Here is a 22979-nt window from a genome sequence, read left to right as displayed (position 1 = left end):
ATGAACCTTTTATTCTATATCCTTAATGATATCTAGTCAGACGTATATCATATATCGTTGATCTGGAAGCATGCAATACAATTAATCGACGATCTATGCTCCAGTATTTTTTTCACTACTGAAAAGTTCAATAAAATTCTGATAAGTGATTTGGGGACTCCGGATTTACACCTGAAAATGTACTATGAAAATGAATCGAAGCAAGGGAGGGAAAGAACCCAAAATTCATGTTTAATGCTCAGTCGAGAGAAATACAAACTCCTCGTGATACGGCTGAATTAAACTATGGCTAGCAGTGCCATATCTCGTGCCTGAGCCAAAAGCAGTTAAGAGACTGTCAGACTGATCTATTTAGCACTATAATTAAGGAAGTTCTTTCTCCACATATTACTTTCCACACTCTATCAACACTCACTATAAAATCAAAAGGTTAGATTTAGTCACGTAAACCACAGGCAGCCCAAACAAGGTACAGTTCATTAGAGAATGTATGTCGGAGTTAGCGGATTTTGAAAAAAATGATAATAATAAAATAAAAATTAGCTAACGCAAACTTCGCTGAAACTCTGACTTTTCCAGTAAAACGTTTCATTTCAAAACTTTATCCTCTCTTACATTCCCTAATGAATCATTCACAGGAATTTGTTTTGGGCTGCCTGTGTGCAAATCTTTAACAATCTCACAGAAAGACGGAAGTGCTTTCTTTTACGAACAATTCCACCATTTGAATAAAGCAAAATCACTCAAAATGGTTGATTAATTGATTATGCTTGCTGTTAAAAGAATCTTCTTACAGCGTCTTTTACACGTTTCTGTGGGGACACGTTTTTTTTTTTTCTTGTTTTGGATTCCGTCCATCAAATTTTCAAAGCGATCTTGGCTTGAATTTTTATGATCGATTAGTGACAAAAACCAGACGTATTGAAATTAAGGGTTCGGCACTGAAACACGAAAAGTCTTGACGATATATAACACGAAAATTACTCAACTAGGGGCTACAAGTTTTTATTGACGAAGACAGTGATAATCAATGATGCGCGTTAGAAGATCATTATTCTAAGCTGGGGGTCATTCAACACCTAAACTCATTGTTGTTAATCAGTCAGCCAAAATATTCGAAATCATCTTTCCTTCTATTGTTTTTTGGTCCTCGTTTGTAGTTTTTCTGGTATATATTTTTGCTTTGTGAATCACAAAATAACGATGTCATGTCCATATATTTCCATGAGAGGGTCTAGCAGTAAAGATCGGTGTTGAAATAATTGACCAATTTAAAGGACGAATATTCAGGATTATTTACAATACAATGTTTGTCAGTTGAGCCCATCTAGAGATATTGTTTTCCTGTGAAATCATTCGATATTGAGGGCTTCATATACAGACAATTGGAGGAAGGGAGAGGGGGGGCTCAATTGATTGGGAAATATAACAGACGACTAAAAGTTAGTCTCCCTCGCATCCGTTTTTAGTGTTGGAATTCTTTTGTTATATCCTCCAACATGACCGCCGTGTCTTTTATAATTTAATTCTCTTGGGAATGATTGAAAACCATCAATAACACGTGTTCTTTACAATAGGAATAACACTAGCCATTCCAGCTGTTAGATTTGCATTGATTGACACCTATAATTGTATATGACGATTGCATAACAAAACACAAATACACCACACCAGCTATTCTTGGATCTTGAAATGACCTATCTCCTATCACTTATAGCTTATCGCTGTTCGCCCCTTCAACCTTTTTTAAAATAGTAATCTATTTACAGTGGTCTTACCCATACTCCTATAAGTGGTGGAGGTCTAGCGGCCACAGAGAACTGAGATCGGCAATAACCTCAAGTAGAACCGAGGCAAAACCTAGGCCCTCAAACTCAAAACACCCCCACACCCAAACCTCAAAACAACCGACACCATCACTCAAAAGAGAAACCCCAAAGTTTTCCCTTTGAACACTGAAGTGCATTTGAGCATTTTACCAATCAATTTTACCAATCACTTCATAGCTCGATTATTCTTGTGAACTAAGAGAACTAACGCACTCGTGTACTAGTAATCCATGGCTTCCTAACGTTGTTCTCCAAACTTTGAAGCCTTCTTCTTTTGTTAGGATCTCGCACAACTTGAACACATCATCGTCAGTTGTTCCTTAAACAGTCAAAATACGATATATGTTTACTGAGCAGGAGTTATATTTGAGTCAAGCATCAGTGACAAATTCCACGGTTTCTAGTTGAGCTGGCTTAATTTTTCGCGACTTGAAGGCCCCTTGATGTATAGTGCCAGTGTAGCTTTCACTGTATTGAAGTTCATAGTCAGTCTCAAACACATTTAGCATTGGTGGTAGTTCTGACTGCATTAAAAAGGACTGTCTGGCTAATTGAGATAAACTTGAATACAACTGATTTCCAATATCCATAATTAACATGAGGTCATTGGTAGAATTAGCTCCTTGCTTGTTATTGTAAATCAAAGAGCACAAACTCATTGCAACACACTGTTGTCTACCCTGGGGCTCAGAGGTTATTGCATTCTCGCTCCGGCATTTACTGTGTTGACGAATAGCCTCGTTCAGTGTTCCGGGAAAAGCGAATAGAACCTCTGGAGCCCAGGGTAACTGTTGTCCAGAATTTTGTCCAAATACCAGTTCATTACCTTGGCTATATGGTACTATTATTGTTTTGCTAGGGTCAATGTACATTGAAGCAGGACCAGGTTTCTTCTCTATGTCTGTACTCAGTTTAAATTTACAATAATTTGACATATGGGTCTTAGTCTTGTAGAGACACATCAAACTATTACAAGTAAACAATGATAAATACCGACTAGCTCTATGATATTTCGACTTCATTATCCCTTTATAAACCCTGCTAGAGCAATTAAACAAAAGCTTCTTTTCATGTTGTGTGACTTTATTCAAGCTTATTCTCTTAGTATTCAGCTTACATTCATTTTGTAAGTTTTCTAGCCTTCACATAACAATAATGAAGCTTGGAGGACTTTGGTATACTCGGGACGAATACGTTTGAAGATAAACTCTTTCAGCTTTCTGCTTTTGTTTCTCAGACTTTTCAGAGTTCGTACTGGTATTCTGCTGGGTTCACGATCATGTCTACGTAGGTTTACATGAGATAACTGATTTGGTATAGCATGATTTTATAGTCAGCGACGAAACCTTGGGCTCTATCTCAGTATATCCCTGTCCTGAATCTAACTATGTACGTCTGTATATATACACCTATATACATGTTCCATATACGTATTCATCCCTCTTAATATATACCTGTCATTGATATGTACGTATGTATACACTTATTTCAATAAAGTTAGTCACCCGAAAAGCTATAAAGCTGAGGCCTACAAGGATTATGGGTAGATTCATTTTACACGTTCAACTGCTTGATAACTGTTCATGGACTTGCGAATCTTTTACCGGTTACAGTCTCACCTCTTCTGAGCATCATCGAGCTGAAGTTTGTATTAAAAAAGCTTTGTATATATATGCTTATTTGATATGAAAAGTTTCCCATGATGCTCAGTGATCTCAGCTTTCTAGGTTTTTGGTGACTAACTTTATTGAAATAAGTGTAGATACACATAAACACCATATATTATACACATACACACCATATACCCATATACACAGACACTTTTGTATATGTACTCATAGACACTCGTACATATACACTATAGTCAACAGTGAGTCCCGGACTGACCTTCCATATACACATATACACCCTATACACATAGCCACTTTTGTATATGTACACAGACACTTGTACGTACATATACAATATAGTCTGCAGTGAGTCTCAGGCTGACCTTCCATATACACCATATACAAATAGACACTTTTATTGTATATGTACACATAGACACGTGTACAAATTATACACTATAGTCTACAGTGAGTCTCAGGCTGACCTTCCATATACACATACACCATATACACATAGACACTTGTACGTATAGGTATCATTATTGCCTGGGATAGGGTTACGATTTGGTCGTTTAGTCTTGGATAGGGTTCAAGATTTGGTCGTTTTTATCTGGCGAATAGGCTACGCTTTCTGACGACACAAAAACAATAAGCACGTTAGTAAATATTGATTGCAATCTATTGACTAACCGGGTTTAGTCTGGTATAGGGTGTACAATTCTTAGTCTTAGTCTGGAGTAGGGTATGTAAAATCAAAATTTTAGATCTGGGATAGGGTCATGGTTTTGAGGTCCTGGCGGCACACCCCTAACCAAGTTGGGGTGGTTGGCAAGCCTTGAAACCCTAGCCAACTGGAAAATTCCTTCCATTGTCATTAGACTTAGGACCGACGGACATTGAAACAAGATTGCATTTGGCATAGGAATACAATATTTTACTATTGATTTCTACAGTTTTGTGCCTTAAAATTAATAGAAGACAAAGATAAGAAAGAGCGGCCCACTATCCAGTGATGCCATGGCCATAGTATTTTCTAATAACCTAGAGTGGTTTGATCTATTTTAGCTGCTGGATAGCAATTATGGCCGGTATTTAGAAACTTTCTAGTGATTTCGAGCTCGCCTGGCTACAAAAGGCGCTATGCTTGATGGCACGCAATTAATTGGGAGGTCGGAAATTATATATATAGTGAATACACAAAAGAACATCTAGAACACTGATTTTGCAATTTGCTTATCTCGGCTTGAAGTTGAAATATTGATTACCAGAAATTGCGCACTGATACGACATTGCAGGGAATCCAGGCTACGGTAACTCGTTATATACAGCAGATGTTGAGATCAAACAATTAGTATGCGATGGAAATCAGTTATTTTGCTATTCGCCCTTTCTCTTTGAAAAGGCGAAGACATTGTCATACGGCATAGCACTCTGGCAGCTGGTAGACCAACCACCCGTGGAGGGGGGGGGGGGTACTACCACCCCAACTTGGGTAGGGGTGTGCCGCCAGGACCTCAAAACCCTGACCATATCCCAGACCTAAAACTTTGATTTTACATATCCTACCCCAGACTGAAACTAAGAATTGTACACCCTATCCCAGACTATAAGACGGAAAAGACGGTTTTTCAATAGATTGCAATCAATATTTACTAACGTTTTTATTGTTTTTGTGCCGGCAGAAAGCGTAGCCTATTCGCCAGACAAAAATGATCAAATCGTTAACCCTATCCCAGACTAAAATGATACCCTATCCCAGACAAAATGTCAAAAAATGATACCCTACCCCAGACCCAAAAGCCGAAAAACCATACCCTATAGGGCTGCACATACCCGTATAGCAAATATAGGGGAGTACCCCCCCCCCCCTCCCCTCATACTCCAGCTTGTAGATGTCGTGTTGCTTCAACCAATCATCGGTGTAGCTGCCAAACCTAATTAATACTGATCAGCGAAAAGGGATAACTTGAAGTTATATGAGCGGAAAAGGCTTGCCACTTAAAACATTCGCTCCAACTTGACTGTTAATATTCACTTCCAACTTATAAGAAACATATCTGTTCTAGCATCAGAAAATGGCGGTGGAAGAAGAAAAGAGTTCGTATTTATTACGACCCAAGATGATTGCTCTTATTTCTATTGGTGCCACTTTTGTCATCATCGCAGCTGTTGGCAATTCTCTCGTCGTCATCGCGGTAAGAAAAAAACGATCTTTACGAACAACTACGAACATTCTTCTTGCCAATGTTGCGGTAGCTGACTTGATAACTTCTGTTTTTATTCCTTTGCTGAGTCTACAGCGAATTATATTATTGCCAAAAGGTATCTGGGCCGATCTGTTGTGTAAGTTTGTCATGGACTACCATGTCCCTGTGACCTCAAGTTCAGCATCTATTTTCACACTCGCAGTAGTAGCTATAGAAAGATACCATGCGATCGTGAAGCCAATGAGGTCAGGAGTGAGGCTTCGTGAAGATACAGTAAAATACGCCATCATCGCTGTCTGGGTGTTTGCTCTCTTAATAACTTCACCACTCTATATATTTGGTTATTACAACGTGATTTGCAAGCATGGATACCCTGGGAATGTAGACTTTTACGGAAGCTCTGTCATCCCTTTTGCAGTACTGGTAATACTTTTACCTCTTGCAGTTACTTTTTTCTGTTATTTCCAAGTAGTGAGAGAACTTTATTTCAAGAAGACGGTAGCACCACAAAATAACGCCCTCGCTGAGGCAGACAAGCAGTCCAAACGAAAACTCATAAAAGTCGCTCTTACAGTCACTGCAGCAAACACAGTGTTTCTTCTTCCTTTGGGCATTCTTGGAATTTTTAAGTCTCTTGAAAAAGTATCTCATGAGGTTTTTACCGCGAGTGTGGCCGTTTTTTTCTTAGAGAATGCTATCAACCCATTTTTGTATTCTTTTCAAAGCACGAATTTCCGCCAAGCTTTTAAAGAAATATTAAAGTGGAAAACTTAAAACACGAGACAATTTACGACTGTACATATGCTGAGATTGTGATGCATTTTTTCCCTTCTTTTCTTATCGCAGTTGAAAGTTTTTTTCACTTGCAATTTACTTCGAAATTTTTCTTCTAAAAGCTTAAAGTTTAAATCGCTATTTAATATAATTGATAAGTCATTTGTCAAGAATCGTTTTCATCAGCGCGAAATCTTTAGGATTTTTTTGTACGATATTAACTCAAACCGGCGGCATCACCACAATTTGTGACTTTAGTACATAGTAGAAGAATAAACCACTTCTTGATGCATTGGGTCCCAAAACAGCTGCTATGATGTCAATTGTAAGGCATTCATGTCATCAATCGTGCGGAAACTCAGAATATTACTTTCGTGTTATTGAAAATGTCAGTCTTTTTGAAGGTTTTTGAAAGTACTCTGAGTCACGGAAGATGTAAAAGCCGGAATCGAATGAGGACATTATAATGGACTGAAGTATCACTTTGTGTAGACTGACTGACAGTAATTGAATCAAATAATCAAACGCTTTTGCTTCTATCGAATGAAATGAATATGTGATTTTTTGTTCTTTCTTTTTAAATTATTTGTGAAGAAAAAGTGCACTAAAATACATATATGCTATCATTATTATTATTATTGTTATTATTATTATTATTTATTATCATTATTATTATTATCATCATCATTATTATTGTTGTTGTTGTTATTGTTATTGTTATTATAATATAGTGGTTTCGAATGCAATTTGGAATAAATTTTAGGAGTGGGTTTTCAAAGAGTCCAAAATGGCACCAAATTGGAAGAGGTAAATAGGCCGAGTCCAATTTGGCAAAATGGACACATGTTGTCCTATTGCATATTAATCATATCATCCCAAACTATACTAGACTGATTCCATGAGTCATAGCTTTCCCTCGAAAGAATGCGAATGGAAACGATCCAAATTAATCTTTAATTTGGACTGAGGAAAGAGAATTTGAAAATAATCCAGTAGTTGCTTATATGGGATTATAGAGTGATGATACGATTAGAAATTTAATTTTAGTTATCGTTGTTTTATTGTATCCATTGAGAACTACTTTCTAATGGACTCCCTGTTGGTTCATTTTGCTTCGCCATAGTATGGCGCGAAGCCAGGTATTTCTACAGAATACAACGCAAACAACCTAGATAGGTTAAATTTCTTCTGACCAAAACATTCGTTGAACCATTCATAGTACGCGAAATCACTGGATAATGAACCTATCAGGATGTTTGAAGCAACACCGTAACGGTCACGGTACCAATTTCATTTTTAACCAATTACTGACAGCAAACGAAATGACTGTTTATCCAATCGGGATACTTGGCTCGACACCGTGTCGGTCACGGCATTTCCAGCCTTCAGCGGCTTTCTAATAGTCATACGCAATCTATTTTCTCTATCACATATTTTACACTCAATCAAGATGGCGGCTACTTTTAAGAATAGCCTACCTCCGAGATATACTTCACTCGTCACGCACAAAGGTTTCAGTATGAGGCTAGGTTCTAAATTAAATTTATTCTAACCACCTGTCACAAATGACTGAGCATTTAGCACGTAGCCTCATCCTGAAACCTTTGTGCGTGACAAGTAAAGCATATCTCGGAAGTGGGCTATTATGAGAACTGTGTACAGATGGTTTATATATCTACATGATTTACACGTATCTATGACTATTCATATTGGCAGAGATTAATCACTTGCAGCAAGTCGCAATATTGATGGTGGCATAGTGTCCATATTGACCACAATGTTGCCCATAGCAACCAATATAACTGCTACCCATGCGCATGCTCTTGATATAGTCCCCGCTGCTACTATACATATATATTGTTTTCAGGAATCCACGTTGTCTATAAAACCCGGCCGGACATGCTCCATTGGCTAATATGCAGTATCGACCCCGAGGCCAACCTGAAAGCATAGAAGTAATAAATTAGCGAGAGAGATTTTTTTTTGTATTCTTGGAGGAGGTAAATGTCGATTATAAAACTCCTACCCTGGGGTGCTTACCATTTATCAAGAAAAGCCGGAAATTCCGGTTAGGAAACAAATGGTATGTATCATTCCGATTACCCTGTTTTCCAGAGGGATTCTACTCCGGTTCTTTCGGTAGACGCGTGTACCATTTTTCGAAAGTCAAAGTTTCCCGCACTTTTCTTACCATTTGCAAATGAATTTCCAACTGGATCAGTGGATTGGTTTAAATGGTTAGCACTCCTGAGTTCCAGAGGCCTTCTTGCTCTAGTGCTTCTTAGAAACCTACGACCGAGGAGCACTGGAGCAAGAGAGCCTCCTCGAACCTTCCAAAATAGATTACGTCAATATTATGTGACTCACGTGATCTCTTGGAAGCAGCCAATCGTCGTGCGTTATCAGTATCAATTTGCAATCTTCCCAACTTTTTCTCTAAAGATTTAAGTCTCTCTTCCCACATCTTGTTGTTTCTATCAGCTACAGCTTTCTCCTCGGCTATCTTATTTTCCAGTTTGTCGACAATTTTGACCAATTTTTTTTCCGATTTACTCCACATTAAAACCATGACATTTGCCAGGTTGGTCGCGTTGCGTACCTTCTCGTTGACTTCCATCAATTCCTCTCTAGTTAACTGGATATCGCTTGTTATTTTTCCATTTTGTGCGTTTAATGAATGATGTAGTTTTTGGAGCTGATTGCCCAGATTTTCGATCAGTTGTGACTGAGAGTGCACAAGATTAGTGGTTGATAGGATATTGTTTGATAAGGTCGAAATCTGAAATTTAGAAGTAAAATGAAGACATGATTTATCAAAAGCGGTGAATATTAACTGATATAACTTTTTAGAATTAGTGATCACAAGTCGAGGTATGATATTCTCTCTTGGGATCCCTGTGTTAGATTTTATTGCAGAGAAGAACTAGCAACGAGATAGGAGGAGTCTTTTTTGTCCTCGCCACAGGAAGTCCAAGGAGCAAAAATCAGCAAAGCAGATGCCTGTGGAGGAGGCTAAGTGTAAAGGTGGTGCGATTGGCTTCACATATAGGGGAGTTCAATTTCATTCTTCTGAGTGTAAAGATCATGATGGGCTTCACAAAAGGGTTTAACATGGAACTCAAGAAACCACCCCTGGATGCGCAACTAACTGAAGGAAATTCACGTAAAGGTTATAGACCTAACGAGGCGAAGCCACTCTTGGTATACGGAATGCATAATTAATGCTTAAATAGTTTGTTACCCCAACTAAGTAAGGCCTGGGGCAAACGTCGAAATTTACATGCACCGAACTTAATTACATCAAAGAATGCCGCCTCATTATCACCTGATATCCATTGTTTTCAATGAGTTCGGTGCATGGAAAGTTCGACGTTTGCCCTAGGCCTAAGATACTCACAGTTTCTTTGTCTATATCTTCCTCATCCCCACTCTCTTCACCGTGCCCAATGACAATAACGTCTATGACATGGAAAAGCATCATCAAAATATGATTGCTATATTTTTCTTATATTTTTTAAATACTATAAAGCATACTAGTTCAGTTCAAGTTTTTTCGTACCAGGCCAGGGGACATGTTGGCTGTCCAGTTCGTCTCGCCTTCTTTAATGCTCTAAAATACACTCAACAAAATTACTCGATTCTGATTGGACAAGAGGAGTACAATTAAATCCCAAATTGTACTCTTGTAGAGTCCCTATCAAGTCAGTCACTCAATTTTGTTGAGTGTATTATAAAGAAAAATACGCACAATCTTCTCGTACAATTCGGAATTTATAGATGCTTCTGATTTTTTGAAAGTTCTCAAATTGGACTCGCCTAACGGCTCTTCCAGTTTTGAAAACTCTCAAGAAACCACTCGTACCTATGAATTCCGAATTGTACTCGAGCAGATCGTGCGATTTTCTTTATCGACTTTTGCAATATTTTCAGATTTTATAACATAATTTTCAAACGGCTCATTTCACATTAAACACTATGTTTTCGCAATTCCTTTATTTCGCTTTTTACAGTCAACTATCGGCTTCTGGATACCCCGATATTACGAACACCTGGCTATTACGGACGGCAGCAGAGTCCCTGGCAAAAAATATCATTAAAGAAGGGACACCAAGTGAACAGTCCCGGGGGTGTCTGATGTAACGAGAGTCGACTGTATTTGGACGAAGAAGACGGGCCGCCTCGCCAACTTTTGCTAAGTAGAACTCGTTATTATCTAAGGTAACAGTAATGATGAAAAGGTAAATTATACACCGTGAAAAGATGAAAAAACTTACTGACGTTTCGGACGCTAGTCCTTCGTCGGAGTAAAAGAGAAAGAAGTGGTAGAAAGGAGTGTATATATGATAGAATAAGACAAAAGAAACCAATGAGAGCAAGGTAGGCAAGGAAACAAAAACAAACAATCAAAAGACAAAAGAAAAGGTTAGTTGAAAATAAAGCGTTCATTAATCCCGTTGGGACTAAGAGTGCCCAATAGGTGAATAAGCCGCATTTCTTTGGTCTTGCGACAATCATTGTTGCCGTTAAGCAAAGAAAGACCGAAAACAATGAAGTCAGAAAGAGAATGGTTAGCTAGATTAAAATGGCGGGAAACTGGTTTGGTGGGATCGTTATTGCGAATATCATAAAGATGATTGCAAATGCGATCACCAAGACGGCGGCCAGTCTCGCCCACATACAAAAGATTACAGCGGGTACATTTAATACAATATACAACATTAGAAGTGGTACAAACAAAATGGTCAGTGATTTTAACAGTTGATTTAGGACCGACAACAGAAGTGTGAGAGACTATGTGAGGACAAGTATAACAACGTTTACGAGAACAGCGAAAAGTACCAGGTTCTTTGTTAGAGGGAAGAACTCCCTTGACCAAGAAAGAACGGAGATTACGATCACGTTTATAGGAAAAGAGAGGGCGGTTGTTGAAAATAGCAGAAGTGCGAGTATCAGAGTCAAGCAGAGAAAAGTTGCGGTTAACAATGGGTTTAATGGAAATGTTAATAGGATGATACGTAAGAGTGAAAGGAATGCGGTCATTAGAGGGACGAGTGTGAGGAGTGAGAGCGGTGGTACGATCAATAGTAGAAACTTTACGAATGGCGCGATCAATAACATGAGCAGGATAATTACGCTTAAGGAAGAAGGAACGCATCTCAGAACATTTAACAGAAAAATCAAGATCATCACTACACAAACGACGAAGACGAAGAAATTGCGAGAACGGAATAGCGTTAAGAGTGTGCTTAGGATGAGAAGACGAGTAGAGTAAATAAGAATGAGAGTCAGTAGGTCAGTAGGTAGTAGTAGGTCAGTACGTCAACTCTCTGATACTAATTTTTATTGTGAAGTGGATAAGGATCTTACCCCTGACAATCAAAAATTAGTTAAAGACACTGTTAACTCTTTCATTTCTGATGGCTCTTTACCCTCCACTGCTAAAAACCTTTTTGTTATTACTCCTCGTACTTCTCACGTCTATTTTCTTCCTAAGATTCACAAAGCTAACAACCCTGGCCGTCCTATTGTTTCTGCTTGTAGTTGTCCTACCGAACTCATCTCTAGCTATCTAGATTCTCTCATGCTGCCTATTGTTCAGTCTTTACCTACTTATATTAAGGATACTAATCACGCTCTTAGTATTTTTAACGATTTTCGCTTTCCTGATAACTCTTCTAAGCTTTTGTTTACTATGGATGTCAAATCTTTGTATACTGTTATTCCTAATGATGAGGGCCTTCGTGCTCTTCAGCATTTTTTCGATCTTCGTCCTGTCCTCGAGCCCAGCACTCCCACTTTGTTACGCTTAGCTGAACTTGTTCTTACTCTTAATTGTTTTTCTTTCGGTGATCGGTATTATCGGCAGATAAACGGTGTTGCTATGGGTACTAAGATGGGCCCTAGTTATGCCAATTTGTTTGTTGGTTATATCGAAAACCTTGTTTTTCAACAATATACTGGACCTAAACCTGAGTTTTTTGGACGGTATATTGATGATTGTATTGGTGCTACTTCTTGTTCGCGTAATGACTTAGATTCTTTCATCTCTTTTGTTAACTCTTTTCACCCTGCCTTAGACTTTACGTGGGAGGTTAGTGAAACATCAGTCACTTTCCTTGACATCTTGCTTAGTGTTAATGACGACCGTCTTAGCACTAGTGTCCATTACAAACCTACTGACTCTCATTCTTATTTACTCTACTCGTCTTCTCATCCTAAGCACACTCTTAACGCTATTCCGTTCTCGCAATTTCTTCGTCTTCGTCGTTTGTGTAGTGATGATCTTGATTTTTCTGTTAAATGTTCTGAGATGCGTTCCTTCTTCCTTAAGCGTAATTATCCTGCTCATGTTATTGATCGCGCCATTCGTAAAGTTTCTACTATTGATCGTACCACCGCTCTCACTCCTCACACTCGTCCCTCTAATGACCGCATTCCTTTCACTCTTACGTATCATCCTATTAACATTTCCATTAAACCCATTGTTAACCGCAACTTTTCTCTGCTTGACTCTGATACTCGCACTTCTGCTATTTTCAACAACCGCCCTCTCTTTTCCTATAAACGTGATCGTAATCTCCGTTCTTTCTTGGTCAAGGGAGTTCTTCCCTCTAACAAAGAACCTGGTACTTTTCGCTGTTCTCGTAAACGTTGTTATACTTGTCCTCACATAGTCTCTCACACTTCTGTTGTCGGTCCTAAATCAACTGTTAAAATCACTGACCATTTTGTTTGTACCACTTCTAATGTTGTATATTGTATTAAATGTACCCGCTGTAATCTTTTGTATGTGGGCGAGACTGGCCGCCGTCTTGGTGATCGCATTTGCAATCATCTTTATGATATTCGCAATAACGATCCCACCAAACCAGTTTCCCGCCATTTTAATCTAGCTAACCATTCTCTTTCTGACTTCATTGTTTTCGGTCTTTCTTTGCTTAACGGCAACAATGATTGTCGCAAGACCAAAGAAATGCGGCTTATTCACCTATTGGGCACTCTTAGTCCCAACGGGATTAATGAACGCTTTATTTTCAACTAACCTTTTCTTTTGTCTTTTGATTGTTTGTTTTTGTTTCCTTGCCTACCTTGCTCTCATTGGTTTCTTTTGTCTTATTCTATCATATATACACTCCTTTCTACCACTTCTTTCTCTTTTACTCCGACGAAGGACTAGCGTCCGAAACGTCAGTAAGTTTTTTCATCTTTTCACGGTGTATAATTTACCTTTTCATCATTACTGTTTCATTAGAAACACCGACGCAGCTCACACTAGTTTTTAGCTAGTTATATCTTTTTATTATCTAAGGTGTTATTTTGTATTTGTATCGCCTAACCCTCCTCTATCATGAATAAAAAAATTACTACCAAAACCCGGCTGCTTCGATCAGCCCTGCCAGAAGTTGATTGATTCAGTAGAAAACAAATCAAAGGTGTAAAGATTTGCATACGTACCTGAACCAGGATGTGAAATTTTCGAAGATTTATGTGAAGGATTAACCACTACTACATGTCTCCTCTTGCTATCCCCAACGTCATTACCACTCTCACTCATCACTATACATGACACAAATGCCATCAAAACCACCCAAGGAGTAACCTTAGATATCATGATAAAAAAACTTTTTTGGAACAAGCTTGAAAGGTATCGATCAAAGAAACTGTTGCTTGTTAGATGATATCATATAACGACTGGCAAAACGGTGTCATTAACTACATGCTCTGAATTATAGATGACTAATAAATGAACCTTTAAAGATGATATCAAAGCACCTGTTAAGATAGCTGACCCCAAGTTTGTGGTCCATTGTTTAGTTAAGGATAAATTTTTCCATTTACGTCTTGCTCTGTGCATGCGACCAAGACTTTCTCCCCGTTCAAAAGAGTGTACGATAATTTATGAATATAGTCTCCAACTCCTGCTTTAAGATTTAATCCAAATAACGAGTTTATCCTCTTTACAATTCCGATTCTCTCTCACAACATCCTTTTCTCCAAACACATCTCTCGTGCTCTCACGGCTCTTCTCTCACATGTCACTCAAACTCCCTCCACAGGGAGCTCCGTCCTTATCATTCTCTCACAAAGAGAGACAAAGTCGAGACAAACTTCTTCATCAAACTTGCATGTCGTGCAAACGCGTTATTTACTGTTGTTGTGAAAATGCGACATGTACCAAAGTTTTAGCGCGTTTCATGGCGAGGCTTCTCGGCTCATAATAAATGATTATATTATCTTTTCTTTGATTTGCATTCTCGTCTAAACCATAACAAATTAGCCGACTTTTGTGTTCTCTTTCAATAGGTTGCTATCAATAGACGTCACTTCCGGTAATAGCTCTTTTTTGATGGCTTGTAGAATCCTGGAGGTTGTTTTGATCTCTTGTTTTCTGGTTTGATGTCGTGAAAATAGTCAAATACAATAGTTTGAGGACTTATTTTGATATGTTTTGACTTAGCATCCGCTAGTTGCCCCCCAATCAACCGCTTGTTTGCCCCCCCAGTCAACTCCAAAAAGTCACGTGATTGATAGTAAGCAATTATGACGGTCACGTTCATTTCTATTTCGGACACACGGGATTAAAACACTAAAGACAGAAAATAACGAAACCACGATTCATGCGAAATTCAACTGGAACACGAAAAAAATGAAACATGATTATCGTTTAGGCTCTCATCTAAATTTTTTCGGATAACACAATGTTTGGTAACATTAAATATTCGAGGTAAGTCTCGTTTAGTTTCCTCTTATGTTCTAGTTTATTTTTGACCCCTACCTGAAAATATCAAGAACTGTCAAAAGAAATGTCCCCACTTAACACCAAGAATACTCGACACTCGTGTACTCTGGAGGCATGGACGTAATATATACTAGTTCAGAAACATTAACTGAATTTAGTATAGATTCTTATACACTTATGGCTGTTTGATTGAAGCCTAGATATCCAAGACAATACTAAAATACAGATTTTATAACGACAAATATTACAGTTGCATCGCGTTTTTTTTCTTCCCACGAACTAGAGAGAGAATAGCGAACTGCAGACATTAACAGGTTTTCATTGTTTCCCTGTATTTCACTTGACCTTTTGCAAAGCCTTCTCACCAAACACAAAATTAAATATTCTTTTGTTTATCTTCTACTTGGAGATCTTTGCCATTCCATGTCACTAATTTTAAAGACGTTTTCAATGGTCAACTGACGTTTCATGTTTGTCGTAAAAGGAGAAATAACGGATCAGATACTAAATGGTTGCCAACGTTATTTGAGTCCTTTATCAGGGCTAATCACTGAAACTCATTCTGGGCTACTATGATCCAAAGGATCCAGATAGTCGCTTTTTTTTTCTTTCTTTCTTTCTACATAAATGACGCGTTAGCCGTCGTAACTGAAAATAATGCTCAACTTTAATTTAATAAATTTGACTACTGGCTCAACTCAATAAAGAATTTGAATATCGTTTTATTTTAACACCACTTTGTTTCATGACCGTTCATGAACCTGAAACTTTATTTCTTCTTTTTCTGAAGGCAAGGATGGGTCGAGCTTCATGTCCCGTTCAAACAGCTTCATCAACGAAGCTAAGGTCGCCTAAAAGTAAAGCATAAAAATATAATAATTTAGTAGAGGGTTTCCTTCTATGGGTACTTTGGAATCTAGATTTTTTACCTCCGTAAAACCTGACACTAACTAAGCTAAACTTCTTATTCGATCTGTAAGTTGTCCGTTAGGTCAGCAGGTTGTTTCAGGGTTCAATCTGTGAGTTATTCTTGCCCTGACTTTGATCAGCCCAGAGGTAGTTTCAAAATTCAATCTGTGAGTTGGCTGCCCCAGAGGTTGTTTCAGGGTTTTCCATAAAACTTGAAGGTCGGCAAAACAGGTTTTACATGATTGGAGAAAATTAAACGAACGCGGTTTGCCGTGACCGTGACGGCTCATAGTCAAGGCATTCTAGCAAGTGTTATGACTGGTTCAATGGATGTCGTTAATCGGGGTCAAGTGATATCGATTTGATTAGATCATCAAATTTTGGTCCAGGGGAGAGCCAATATTCCCAGAACTAAAAAGGTTTTCCGAATTTTCTTCACCGCAATTTCAATGCATTTGGAATAACTACGAATGCGCCCTTTTTGCAGTAACTCTTAACAGTAATGTGCTGGTACAATACTTACTTGATTCTTTGCTTTGGTGATGTTATAACTTGCAGCTAAAAAAGCAATGAAAACAAGACAATTCGTGTATATAACTTAAGACAATAACAGATTTTGTATGTGTCATTAGAAAAATGAAAAAACGAAACAAAGATAAAAAGCAAAAACAAAACCAACCAAAAAATCTAAGAGAAAAACAAAATCAACCAACCAACTAATCCACAACGACAAGATAGCTCAAGATTAAAAACAAAGAAATAGAGGATATTACATGGGCGCGCGGAGATACGAAATTTATCTTCGAGTGTTGAAAAGATCTCTCACAAGTGAGCGCAGCGAACGAGTGAGAGATTTTCAACACGAGAAGATAAATTTCGTATCTCCAAGCGCCCATGTAATATTCTGTTTATTATATAATTATCAATGAAAGTATGTTTTGGCTTTTTCAGGCAATTCTTTCCGTGTATTTTTGAATAGCCATCACAATGGTGTTATTTTCACACGTGAAAATAACATGTTATTTTCACGTGTGAAGATATCAATTTTTCGAAATAGAGAAAAATAGATATTTCATTGGTAATTATATAATAAACAAAAATATTTCTCTATTCAGAATCAAACAAATTGATTTTGATGGAGATTCGTGCATAATTGTAGATTCGAAGGAATTCATTACGATGTAACAAGCCACTGTGTCAAATGACTCCATTTAAAAAAAGTTTAATGTTATGAATTCTTTAAAGTAACGGCAGCTAAGGTCAGATATAATATGAAGCAAGAAAGCCAGTACAAGATGATGTTTGAAATACCAGTAAAACAGGGTTGGTTATATCGTCTTCATGGTTTTAAAAAAAGGGTTCATACCTTCACCAAGCATTGTGTCTCCTGAGAAAATACCAACCACAAAGACAGGAAGATGAGTCCTCTTGCCACTCTCTCGGATTACTCTGCAATAATATATCAGTAAGCAACAGTGAAAACAATAGACTATTACTTATTAAACATGAGAGCAGTGAAAAGAAAGAAAAGAAAACAACAAGAAGTTAGGGAAGAAAGGAGAGAACAAAACTGAAAAGAAAAGAAAAGAGAAGAGAAGAGAAGAGAAGAGAAGAGAAGAGAAGAGAAGAGAAGAGAAGAGAACAGAAATGAACAGAATAGAAGAACAGAAACAGAAGAAACAGAACAGAACAGAAGAGAAGAGAAAAGAAGAGAATAGAACAGAAGAAAGAGAAAAAGAAAGAAGAACAGTAAAGAACAAAACATACATGAACAGATACATAACATAACAACAGACAATAAGAAAGACAATAACAGAAAAAATAAAAGATAAAGAACAACATAACAGAATATATAACAAATAAGAGACAGAAGAGAACAGAAGAGAAGAGAAGAGAACAGAAGAGAAGAGAAGAGAAGAGAAGAGAAGAGAAGAGCAAAGCAGAGCAGAGCAGAGCAGAGCAGAGCTGAGCAGAGCAGAGCAGAAGCTTTAGTTTAAAGATTTTTAATAGGAATGTTCAAAGCAAATATTTCTTTAAAGAAAAAAAGATCAAACATTGACCAGTTTTCATGCTAATTAGGATTACTGTCAAACCATCATCACTGTAGTTAATTAATAGCAGACATATTATAGTAAGTTACAGTTGTTTATATTTTTCAGCCAAATCTTTAAAATGCATACCGTGCTTCTGGTTTCGGCTTTCCCTCAGCTAGTAAGATGTCCTTTAAAAGATTCTCTGGGTCTTTGAATGTGAGTAGGTTTGACAACTCTTGTCCCTGAAGCTGAGTGATAATAAAGTCCTGAATGAACTTATTAGCTTCATGGGAACCCTGCAACAGAAAACAGTAGAGATTGATTTGTTGTGTGGTTGTTTATTCCTACAATACATTTTTATTCAGTCCATATATTTTATTACTAACTAGTTATTACCATCGTCACCTGGCTCAAATGTTTGACATAATGACTCTTGAAGAAGTCTAGATATAGGGGAAAAGATCTAGGCATTTTGTCAATTTTATATTTAACTGTTTCAAAACTAAACCTAATAAGCACCTATTTATTATTATTATTATTATTATTATTATTATTATTACTAATAATTAATTGTAGTAAATAAATGAAAATATAATTATGCTAAGCAATGTGATTACATTCACTTATCAAAGTACAGAATCAAGAACCTTATCACTGTAGATGGCACCAATCAGAGCATAGAATGCATCACAAATGACATCTTCTTTCACGTAGTTGAGGTGCTTTTCTTGGTGCAGCATGTCAAGGTCAAACTAAATGTAGTTTTGAAAAGAGGCATGTTTAAAAATAGAACACAGGTTTACATATATAAGACTATATTGTTACAGGGACCTTAAGAATCTATCAAGGAAGATGATGTAGGGCAACAACCAGGGCTTAAAATAACAGCCCATCAGTCAACAATCATGATCACATGCCAAATTAGTTTTAGCTCGGCCATACAGTACCCCATTTCTGGCTCAACATTACTGGCCAAAATGATAAGTAAGGCAAAGATTTGTCTGGAAAAGTTTCAATTCATTGAGCATGTTTTCAAATCTTAAGATTCCTAATATATGTTTTATTACCTCTGTTTTAATAAGTTCAGGCAAGGCAGTCAACTGAGCTATTTTAACAATGGATTCTCTGCTTGTCAGGAAGTCAATAAGACATCTTAAAAAATCAAACAAAGTTAGAGTATTAATGAAAATATTTGAAAAATATTTTTTGAAAGTAAACTACATGTATAAGTGCAGAGGCAAATGCAGAAATTTAAGCTATCAACCTCAAGAAATCATTCCTCTCTCTCCACATTTTTATATAAACTTCAAAGTCCTAAATTATTAGCATTCACCTGATTCCTTCCACATTTAGTGATGGATACTTGAAACAAAGAAATTCTGTGATATGATGGGCAGTTAGATTATAACCTAAATAAAGAGAAACCATCATATGACTATTTACTTTCAACAGTATAGTGCAAATTTTGAGCCATGCTGTGATCATACTGTGTCCAAGGATCATACATGTAATTCATGGCTTACCTAATATTGATAACTTGGAGTTATTTTGATCAGCAAGTTGAGGATCTTCTTGATAGGATTCATGTGTAAGTGCTTGCTTGAGTACACTATCATCAATAGACTGAAGAGATAATCTACTTTTGAATGCAAACAACTCTTTGTCATAGTTGATATTTATAAATTCTCTTTTGTCAAAAACCCTACGAGAATAAGATTGAAGGAATGCATAAGAAATGAGTTGGAACCAAGTTTTTAATGTTCCGACTTGTTTTAAAAACCATGAGTTCTTAAAAACTCTTGTCATAAATTCATTCAGATCAAATGCAGTAAGAGGGGGTAACTTTTGCTTACAATAATAGGGGATCTGAAAACACAATTTAAAGCAGATGAAGCAAGCCTGTAAAGGTGCTGACACACATTGCAACATTGCATGCAGCATTGCAAGCAACAAATTTGAATCAGGGTGACACACATTGCAACAAAATCCTGCAACATCGCTTGTGTCAGGCTGCTATGTTAAGATATTTGGTCAGCAGTTATGAATTTGGTGCAAGCTGATTGGCTGGAAATTTCAAAATGTTGCAGCCATGTTCACATAATGAAATTTGTTGCGCAATGTTGCAAGAGTAGAGAGGGATTCAACTTTAGATTTATTGCATGCAACATTGTGTGCAACAAGTTTGAGGTAGACACACACTGCAACAGTCCTGTTGCGTGCAATGTTACATGCAATGTTGCACCGTGTGTCAGCACCTTAATTTTTTTCAGAGAATAACAGGGGGAAGTTGGGAGACCAAAATCTTAATAGTACTTTACTTTACTTTACTACTACTTTACTTTTATCATCCCTCCCCCTCTGGTATACACAATGAATGTATGGAGTCCTAGGGTGAGGCTGTCAAGTGTCATGCTCTCCAAATAATCTTACTTTTATATTTTTGTAATATGTAATGCAGTGTTATGATAAAATGATGGGAAAGGGGCAAGTGGGGTGGGTGGAAAATGCTCAGGTAATACTTAATATTTTTATATTAACACCAGAGTTCAACGTTCTTCTATATTAGCTTATTACTTTGGCTTAATTCCTTCTCTTTTGCGTTGTCTTGCTCTTTCATTTCTTTCTCTCCTTCTGGTGTCTCTGTTACTACCACGATAGAACCTACAGGTAGCACCTATAATGATATCACAAATATCAAAGCTTGCCTACGTTGTTATACTCAAGATAGATACAAGACTAAAGTTAAAGTCTACACTGAAATATCAAGATAAACTTTCTGAAGGTTAACCGTGTCATGAAACTATTATTTATTCAATCATTATTAGCACAATTATTATTACCTTATTCGCACATATTTATTTATTTTATTTATCTTGCACTTGCAGTGGAATTTGTTAGATGTCCTTTTGGATTTTGCAAATAAATTGTGTAGATGTAGAAACCAAACTACTTCACTAATACTTTATGAAGACAAGAACAAATGTTTACCTGACAGTATTATTGCTCTATTTCCAATGAAATCTGGCGATCTGCTACCCCATATCGTACAAGATCGCTGTAACAACCTCAAACACGACAAGACTTGCGAATGAGCCGCCATCTTGAATTCCTGATGTCATGGGCAAACCCGCTAATGACTATAGACGCAGGCGCGGTATCTACCCAGGACCACTCGGTCTTGAGCGCCATCTTGAAAATTTCATTATTTGGAAGTCGATAAAAAAAATGTGGCTTACAAGGATTTTACTTGGGCGAAGATCTGCACCTGGAAGAATATTTGCAGGGTACGTTAGGGTATCTGGGTTCGTTATTACTATGAGAAAAAAAAAGTAGTTTGTTTTTGTGTATAAATTTATAAACTTCCATGTACATGTGTAGTTTTGCTGTTTGATTGAAGTAAAAAATTCTGTATTATTAGGAAGAATCGAATTATAAAAAAAATAACCTCAATGCAAAGAAGAAACACAAGGGATAAAGAAGAAATCATAGGTAGAGTCGAGTCCTTACTGAGCACTCCATATCTGACCATGGTAAGTACCCCACATGTCGCCAAGTTCTAGGTAAAAAAAAGTTTTAAATGTTCTCTTTTGGAAGATAAACCCTCTTGTTTTGCAAGAATATTGTGTTGTTCTTGCCCTATAACATGGCTGCCATGAACCCTTCTATTGCTTAGTATCAATCAGATAAACGAATCCCATGAATCTCATTATACCAGCTTTGAGTGAAGGACTAACACTGTCCATCACGTGATGTCAACCAGAGTGTATTTTGTTGCTTGGTATCAATCAGCTGAATGAATTTCATGAATCTCATTACCAGCCTTCAGTGAAGGACAGATGCGGCCTTCTGTCATGTGCTATCAACCAGACAGTATTCTATTACTGTACTTAATATCAATTAGCTGAAGACCTTTATGAATCTTATTACTTGCCTACGATAACAGGCAAACACTGCCCATCAGGTGCCATCGACCAGAGAGTAATCTATTGCTAGGTATCAATTACTGTGGCCCAGAAGGGTCAACACAAAAAAAAAACACAATGCAAACAAAAAAAAAGACAATGCGAACATAAAAAAATCACAACACAAAGAAAAATTAGATAAATAAATAAATCATAATAAATCTTATTACCAGCCTTAAGTGACAGGCAAACACTGTCCATTGTGTGCTATTAACTAGAAAGTACTTTACCGGGCATCCATGGCAAGTCTTGCTTTCAAGTGGTCCTGGCAAGAGTGTCTACTTAGTAGTAACATACCAGGGGCGGTGGAACCAGGGGGGAGGGGGAGAAGGCGGGGGAGCAGATGCCCCCCCCCCCCCCCCACAAATTTTTTTGGGGGCCTGGCCCCCCCACAAAATATTGGTTCTCGGTCATAGTTTTACGGGGCATGCATCTGCAATCAAACAAAACAACAGTCATCACATGGCGTTAAATATAATATACAGGCACGGAAAACTAGCATGCAAGAAACAAGGACTGAAAATGCATGATGTAAATGTACCTCACTTATTGATGATGATGTTTATTTCTTCATACAGGAAGAAGAATATGGCCATACATCAGCAAGAAAAAAAGAAGACAGGCAAGAATTTCTACTCAACAGAAAAAGAACCTTGGGGCCTAATATCTATGCTGTACCATCCAAAAGCTTAACAGATAAATCAAAGGCAATTCTGAGTCACCTCAACGTAACGAGATGATGAAATTAATATCATTAGACAAATGAATGTTGTTGTACTTGTATATATGGAAAATAATTAAACTTAGAATATAATTGTTGGATATAGGTGTGTATCATTTTCTTTTTCTAAGGGTAATTTCTGGACAGAGGGCAGAGCTTTTCGATCTTGTATCTATGGACTGGACTACAAGGGT

General features: G+C 37.4%; 5 protein-coding genes across 5 annotated transcripts; 3 read left to right on the top strand and 2 right to left on the bottom strand.

The window, feature by feature from the left end:
- The first annotated feature begins 5514 nt into the window (after positions 1-5514).
- LOC116291487 (somatostatin receptor type 5-like) lies at positions 5515-6420 on the top strand. Its single transcript, XM_031698661.2, has one exon. The coding sequence runs from the start codon at positions 5515-5517 to the stop codon at positions 6418-6420; it is 906 nt and encodes a 301-aa protein (XP_031554521.2).
- A 1036-nt stretch (positions 6421-7456) lies between these two features.
- On the bottom strand, positions 7457-14063 carry LOC148909655 (uncharacterized). Its single transcript, XM_089032245.1, has 4 exons — positions 13876-14063; positions 9818-9879; positions 8788-9199; positions 7457-8361 (listed from the first exon to the last, which is right to left on the bottom strand). Exons 1-4 carry the CDS (start codon positions 14030-14032, stop codon positions 8144-8146), a joined length of 849 nt encoding a protein of 282 aa, XP_088888371.1. The 5' UTR covers positions 14033-14063; the 3' UTR covers positions 7457-8143.
- On the top strand, positions 11744-13687 carry LOC148909656 (uncharacterized). Its single transcript, XM_089032243.1, has one exon. The coding sequence runs from the start codon at positions 12002-12004 to the stop codon at positions 13460-13462; it is 1461 nt and encodes a 486-aa protein (XP_088888369.1). The 5' UTR covers positions 11744-12001; the 3' UTR covers positions 13463-13687.
- Positions 14064-15862: 1799 nt separating the features above from the next.
- LOC116291525 (large ribosomal subunit protein mL44) lies at positions 15863-21229 on the bottom strand. The gene is made up of 10 exons (XM_089032242.1): positions 21091-21229; positions 20677-20776; positions 19626-19804; positions 19436-19511; positions 19170-19254; positions 18750-18854; positions 18250-18398; positions 17436-17518; positions 16593-16627; positions 15863-16011 (listed from the first exon to the last, which is right to left on the bottom strand). Exons 1-10 carry the CDS (start codon positions 21200-21202, stop codon positions 15904-15906), a joined length of 1032 nt encoding a protein of 343 aa, XP_088888368.1. The 5' UTR covers positions 21203-21229; the 3' UTR covers positions 15863-15903.
- Positions 21220-22886, top strand: LOC116291531 (uncharacterized). Its single transcript, XM_031698717.2, has 3 exons — positions 21220-21386; positions 21521-21632; positions 22643-22886. The coding sequence occupies exons 1-3, from the start codon at positions 21220-21222 to the stop codon at positions 22802-22804; spliced, it is 441 nt and encodes a 146-aa protein (XP_031554577.1). The 3' UTR covers positions 22805-22886.
- Positions 22887-22979: the final 93 nt, after the last annotated feature.

Source organism: Actinia tenebrosa, unplaced genomic scaffold (assembly GCF_029948245.1).
Source record: "Actinia tenebrosa isolate PJP-AT-01 unplaced genomic scaffold, QUT_ActTen_1.0 PGA_scaffold1__47_contigs__length_23844297, whole genome shotgun sequence".
Taxonomy (NCBI): Eukaryota; Metazoa; Cnidaria; class Anthozoa; order Actiniaria; family Actiniidae; genus Actinia; species Actinia tenebrosa.
This window is presented reverse-complemented; position numbering and strand designations above follow the sequence as displayed.